This window comes from Sinocyclocheilus anshuiensis, unplaced genomic scaffold (assembly GCF_001515605.1).
Source record: "Sinocyclocheilus anshuiensis isolate Anshui unplaced genomic scaffold, SAMN03320099.WGS_v1.1 scaffold487, whole genome shotgun sequence".
NCBI classification, from domain to species: domain Eukaryota; kingdom Metazoa; phylum Chordata; class Actinopteri; order Cypriniformes; family Cyprinidae; genus Sinocyclocheilus; species Sinocyclocheilus anshuiensis.
Genome location: NW_015548240.1, coordinates 419,790 through 426,834, shown reverse-complemented (window position 1 = coordinate 426,834; position 7,045 = coordinate 419,790). Strand labels below are relative to the sequence as shown.

Here is a 7,045-nt window from a genome sequence, read left to right as displayed (position 1 = left end):
TATATATATATATATATAAACACATTCACATCAATAAGGGACATATCACATTTAAACCAAGTAAAACATCCAACAGAATAATAAATCTAATAAAATAAATCAATAAATTAAATCAATAAATAAACACCATTCATTAATTATAAATCAGTGATGCAAAATATCCAGTAAAACATGTAGAGGTAGATAAAGCAATGGATTGAGGTTTTAATAAATAAAAATACATTAAAAAAAAATTTTATTAAAAAAAGATGGATTTTTCTCAGAACAATCATTCATTACAGCTGAAGTGTGGTATCACACATTAAAATGGTGATGCCAAAGCAGTGCCAAGTAAAAAAAAAACAAAAAAACAATACTGCTTATTTAAATGCCTTAAGATCTTAAAATGAATTCATAATCATAGATTGTACTGCCCTTAATAGCATTAAATGTCAAAATCCTATTTTACTCCATGTGTGGCAGCATCTGGGCCAAAGAGGAAACAACTCATAGTACATTGTACTTGCAACATGATGCCACCTTGTGGCAGATTCAGGTCATTACCAGCTGCAAAGCTACATTGACCCCAACAACTCAAACAAGAACAACCAAATCTGGCAGGAAGGGTTCGGTGATTGGACCACACAGACTAAAGGTCAGAGTTCAAAGGGGAGGTGATGTCACAGGCTGCAATTCTTCTATGTCTGTTAGTGATGATGTCACAGCTCTTACACCTGTAGAAACACACAGCGCTATATGCACACGTCTTATATCCACATACACAGAGAGCTGTGATAGAACAGACTTGCACAGATACATTTACATTTAGTCATTTAGCAGACGCTTTTATCCAAAGCGACTTACAAATGAGGACAATAGAAGCAATCAAAACTAACAAAAGAGCAACAATATATAAGTGCAAATGACAAGTCTCGGTTAGCCTAACGCAGTACATGTAGCAAGTTTTTTATATATATATATATATATGAATTAAGAAACAAAATACTGATGTTAAAAAATTACTGAATTCATACCAGAAGTCCTTACCAATATGTAGTAGAATATAGATATTATTGATTTTCTTTAAACAAGAGATCAGTTTTGCTAACAAGTTTTTACAGGTTATGGTGGTCAGATTAAACCTTGACTGTGAAAGGTGAAGTGATAATAAAATGAATCTAAATCCTCAAGTGCACAATAATTGCTGCCATCCCAAATGATCACATGATCAATAATGTAATAATGGTTATGCAATAATTGTAATAATCCCACTGAGGTCACACCTTTAAAAAGGTCAATTGTAAAGAATCTCTGTACTTACAAACATACATTTGTATGTATTATTATTATTGTATGTATTGTTTGTATCTTACTTAGATACAAACCCCCAAACACTTAATAAATACACACCAAGAGCGTCATCCAACACCATTCACATAAACAACATAGGGGTCACTCCAACACTGCTTCTACAGAAAGAACAGACCCAGTGCTGCCCACATGAGTGTGAATACGAGTGACGACTGTTTTCCAGAATAGAGCAAACAGAGACACCAAACGAGCCCAATTCACCAAAGGACCAGTGTGCTGCGCATACACCGTTAGAGAGTATGCACTAACCCCAAGAGAAATCTTGTCCCGGCTGTGATGCTGATTGTTTGGGTGCAAGTGTGTTACCTGCATGTTGAAGTCTGGACTGTCGCTATGGTGCCGTCTTCTCTGTTCCCCCGGCAACTGTAGAGGAGACGAAGGCAAGACTGCAGCCAGCTGAGCCTAAAACAACAGAGGATCAGTGTGTTATGATGAGGGAACGAGTGTTTGTGTAGATGACAGGGATGCCAAATGTACTAGGGTAGCAAACCAACTCTACATCGTGATTTTATTCATACCAAACATGTTCCTACTATATGAAACATAATTTAAGGTTAATAAAGTAATTACAAAAGAAACAAATACCCAGAGAGTAAGACTAACTGCTAGGTCATGACTTCAACCAGCACTAAAAAGTGTTTAAAAAGTTTAATTTGGGGAATTGAGGTAGGGGGAACCTTGTTCCGTGTTGACAGTAGCTGAGCGTGCAAAGCCTCCATTTCACGTTTCAAAGCTGATTTTTCTTGATCTGCAGTTTTTACAAATCCTCTGTGTTTCACACTTAATGCTTCCAGATGGCGGATCTAAAAAAAGGACATCAACTTCGTCATCAATTGCTTGCACACATCCTATGGCTGCCAGAGGTGTTTAGTAAACATGCTCTGACCTGCTCCTTTGACGACTGGAGCTCTGAGCTCATTTCCCTTATCTGTCGCTTGAGTTGCTGGTTCTCCTCTGTAAGTGAGGCATGCTCCGCCTCCATCAGCCCGGAAAGCTCCACCCACACTCGCCTCCCCTGTTGCTGACTAGCAGACACAACGGAAACCTCCAACAACTGATATGGAGAAAGAGAGGAGGAAGGAAGAGAAATAGTTACAGTGGGTGGGGGGAGATAAAGCGTTGTTTCAGTGTCTCCATCTAACAAATGACATAAGCTCGGGTCCTCTATACTCACCTTCTCATTGGCAGCTTGCAATTGTTTGTGCAAAGAAATCACTTCCTGTTTAAGGGCATCTCTTTCTTGCTGTGTGATGCGTAGGTCAGATTTGAGACGAGCGTTCTGCTGAGTGACCGTCTGTAAAGATGAATCTAGTGACATGACCTGAAGGAAACCAAGAGACATTTGCCAAAGAAGTCCTCAAAGCAGAAAAAACAAAACCAACCCCCAAACAAAAACTACAACAAAGCAAAAAACAACAAAACACAACAAAAAACAGAAAAAAAATAGAAAACAAATGAAACCAAAACAAAACAAACAAAAGCAAATGAAAACAAACAAAATCCAAACAAACTCTAAAGAAAACCCCAAACAAAATAAAAATGAGAACAAAAACAAAAATCAAACAACCAAATGAAAAAAAAAAAGAGTGAAACAAAAAAAGAAAAAGAAAAAACTCAAACAAAAACAAAACACCAAACATAAAACAAAATCAAACAAACAAAAAACAAAAACACAGTCAGATCAGAGTGAGAGTGGGCTGTGTGTGTGCTTTTTATACCTTTTCTATGCACCGATTGAGTTCTGATCTAAGCAATTCCTTTTCTGTTCTGGAACCAAAATCCTCCCGATCACACAACTGTAAGCGAGTGTGTATGTGTGCATAGAAAAAGACAGGCACAGAGAAAAATTATTTTTATGAATGTTCGTGCCACTCAAACTCTTGAGCATACTATTATGAAACTGACACATTTAAAACCATACCCCATTCTTCTCATTGGCTGAGCTGTCATGTTGACGTATCACTTCCTGGAGTGCATGTCGAAGTACATGATCTGCATTCTGCTGTAATAAGAAATTCTCCTCCTCTAGCTGCTGTCCTAGACGACGAGGCTCAGAGAGCTGAAGAAAAGGAAATTAAGAGTGTTTGTATGTGGACATATGCAAATCATTAAATACAGACATTTAAACGTATACATACTTTTAAATATAAAAATGACAGATGACAACCGCATAAGTGTATAAAGAATCTTAATTCTGCAAGCACCTTAAAGTTAACTGTCTGGGCAATGGAATTAAATCTTACCTGTCTCCTAACAGCTTGTACCGATCTCTTCCCTTGCTTGATGTGATGTAATCTAGACAAAGACATTTATCACATCATTTACCTGCTCTTACATGGGACAGTTAAGAACTCTCAGTGTGCATGTCTTACTGCAGGTCATCCTGGTTCTCTCTCAAGTCTTCCTCCCTTACTGTCGAGATCTTGTGCCTCAGAATGATGTTCTCTTTAGCCAGTCGACAAACTTCACTCCTAAACACAGAGTGCATTGTAAATCTGCTTGGTAGTACTAAACTGCATACTTGCATTAGGCTTGGTGTAAACAGTCCCTTAGTCTGTTAAACTTACGACATGCTCCACAGTGCATTGGAAATGTTAAAAAATTTAGACAAGGGTTGGGTCAAAACAGATATGCAACAGTTCACTACACAGGCAGATCTCGTCACAAAACTTGAGTACAACTGCACCAGAAGGTTGTAAGTGTGTGTGAGGGATTAATGATGGTGAATGGGGCTCTATCGCTGCAAAGAGGCAGGGTCTACAACAAGGCACTCACGCAGAATTGACTTAGTAGCAGGGAGCAAACAGGATGAGCAGAGTGGGGATACTGATCTACAGAAGTAAAACAGGGGACCATCACATGGTACCTCCTCTCTTGCATTTGTTCATGGATCCTAAGAGATTTGCCCTGCAGATCAGCAAGTGCTCGGCGTAGATGCGAGTTCTGTTTCTCAAACTCCATGCAGAAGAATTCAAGCTCTGTCACCGCAGCAATCTTCTCCTTCAGCTGGGAGTTGTAGAATGAGTTGTGTGAAGTATCGGAAGAGTCCCACTGCAGCACCTTATCCTGCTTATCAAGTTCCTGGACAAGAACCTTCAGTTTGGAATTCTCCATTCGGACTCGTGCAGTCTCTTCCAGCACCGATACCAGTTGTTTGTGGAGGTCCTGGACTATGTGCATCTTGTCCTCCCGACTCTTGACTCTACTCTCCAGTTTTTTGTTGCGGTCTACGAGCTGCAAGTTCTCTTGGATGCTTTGCTCAAAGCAGACCTCTAGCTCAGCAAGTTGCACATCTTTGATTGGGGCCGCCATTTGCTTAAAGTGCTTTGGTACTTGAGGTGTGATATTCTCTTTCTCTGGATCCTGCCGTTTAGGGCTCTGCAACTGAGAGCTAGTGCATTCTATAGCTTTGCTGTACTGCATTACGGTTTCTTGAAGGTCCAGGATCTCTTGCATGCACACATCTCTCAGATCAGCAACTTTGTCCTGCTCTGTATCAACTATAGTTAGGGTACAAACCTCCTTTACAAAGGCCCTGATATCATTCTCAATACTTGCAATGCTGATACCATCCTCTGGACTTTCTTCAGTCTCAGGATCAACTGGTTTGCCACTGTATTCAGCCTGGGTGTCATCTTTGCTTGGAGATTCATGGTGTTGCAAGCTCTCTTGGTTATAGGAATCATCAGATTCTGCAGAGAAATGACCTTCTCTTTCTGTGCCATTCAAAATATACTCCTCTGCCATCTTCAAAGTGTCATCTCTCTGAGTCTCTGTGCTATTGCTCTTAACATTCAGCTCTTCAATCAGTTCTGTATCTTCAAAACCATCCATTCCAGGATTACAGAGTCTCTCCTTGGTCTCTTCCTTCTTTTCTTTGGGACAATCAGGGGTTTCTGTTCCACTGTTGTTAGATTCTACATCAGCTAGGTCTAATTTACCATCAGCACAAGAGTTTAAAGTTGTACCATTTGTAACTCCAACCTCTGGGCATCTGTGTAGCTGTGAATTACCAAAGTCTGGGTCAGTAACTTCATCCACTTCCTCTTCTGCTTCCTCTTCATCTTCACTGTTTACAGAAGACTCCTCACATATGACGTGCTTTGGACTGACTTCATCAGTAGATTCTGTGCAGGTTTTTTCATTGAGTTCATCAAAGGGCTCTATTGTGGATTCTTTACAAGTTTCTTCAAGGTCATCTCCATTGGGTTCTACGGGGATTTCTACAGTGGACTCTATGCAAGGTTCCTGAGAAAGTTCTGCAGTGGTTCCTGTCAACTGTAACACAATTTCCTCCAACTGCACCACTCTCAATGCCAGTGAATCTCTCTCTGCAAGCAGAGCCTTTCTCTCATCATTTAATTCCTGACAGAGGAGCTCCTCACCTTCCTGGATTCTGCCTATCAGCTCCATGTTCTCAGAAAATGAAATTATTTCCCCTCGCCTGCTCTCCAAAGCAGACAGACTCCTTTGCAGCTCTGCTCACTCCTGGATGAAGTCATCCACAGCCTGCTTCAGCATCTCTTCCAGCTCAGTGGCTTTGTGCTCTGCTTGTGCCAGCAGCAGGTCTTTGGTCTCCATCCTATCCTGCACATGGTTGTGCAGCTCATTGAGTTGGCGGCTCAGCTCAATTTCTTTGGTTCGAGCAGCACTGACAAAAGTCTCCAGCTGGGCCTGAAGCTGTAGGTTCTTGTCTGTCAGAGCTTTAATATCTTGTGCGTGTGTAACCAAGGCTTTGACGCTCCTTTTGGAATAGTAATAATGAATATATATATATATATATACATACACACACACACATATACACACAATAAAAGACACTGAAAATTAAAACCTATAGAAGATTTTAAATGTTCTTATTATTAAAACTTTTTATTTTTTAGTTATTTTTTATTAAAAACTTTCAAAATGTACTTTCAAAAAAAGTTTCAAAAAGTCTACATTTGTTCATCTTTTCAAATGTCAGCTAAAAATTGTTTCCTCAAAATAAAAAAATTATTAATTAAAACCAACAGTCCAGTTAAATTTGCTTAACATACACTTAAAGATACATTCTCTGAAAACAACTTTTCTTCTCTTTTACAGGTAATCGCATATAAAAATGGCAAAGGGGCCTGAAGCTGTAGGTTCTTGTCTGTCAGAGCTTTAATATCTTGTGCGTGTGTAACCAAGGCTTTGACGCTCCTTTTGGAGCTCCTCCCTCTCTAGGTCCAGCGCCTCCCTCAAAAGCTTCCACTGTTGCTCCGCCTCCTTGGTGGCTGCCTCTGACGACTCCTCCCAGTGGGCACGATCTGCAGCATGCTGTTGGGCAAGTGCTGCAATCACACTTTGGTAATGTTGCTCGAGTTTATGTACATCCACCTGAAAACGCTCAGACACTGCCTCTTGGTCACCATAGAAACGAACTTCCACTTCAAGTCGCTGAGAGAATTGTTTCTCCAGCTCTCTCCTGTACATGGCCAATCAACATCAACAGCTTATAACATTACCTAAAAGAAATATGCACCAACTATATTGCAGAGTGGAGACAAGAATAGCTGATAGAGGTTTTTGTAGGTTTCAAAATGACAAATTGAGTGTTGTTAAATCCAAAAGCATGACACACAGGACCCCAAATATTTTAAAGAACAATGGAACAAAAAGAAGAAAAAGAAAAACAGTTTTAATTCATTTTTCCCCAGTAAAAAATATTTGT

The 7,045-nt window shown here is 39.8% G+C and overlaps 1 protein-coding gene across 1 annotated transcript in view; it reads right to left on the bottom strand.

Annotated features, from left to right (window-relative positions):
* nin (ninein (GSK3B interacting protein)) overlaps nucleotides 1-7,045 on the bottom strand; it is a 23,433-nt gene that overhangs the window by 1,963 nt on the left and 14,425 nt on the right. The window contains 10 exon segments of the mRNA XM_016442278.1: nucleotides 1,657-1,752; nucleotides 2,028-2,153; nucleotides 2,237-2,404; nucleotides 2,525-2,671; nucleotides 3,069-3,146; nucleotides 3,272-3,409; nucleotides 3,594-3,645; nucleotides 3,723-3,821; nucleotides 4,217-6,083; nucleotides 6,519-6,799. Of these exon segments, the coding sequence (XP_016297764.1) occupies nucleotides 1,657-1,752; nucleotides 2,028-2,153; nucleotides 2,237-2,404; nucleotides 2,525-2,671; nucleotides 3,069-3,146; nucleotides 3,272-3,409; nucleotides 3,594-3,645; nucleotides 3,723-3,821; nucleotides 4,217-6,083; nucleotides 6,519-6,799 (3,052 nt within the window).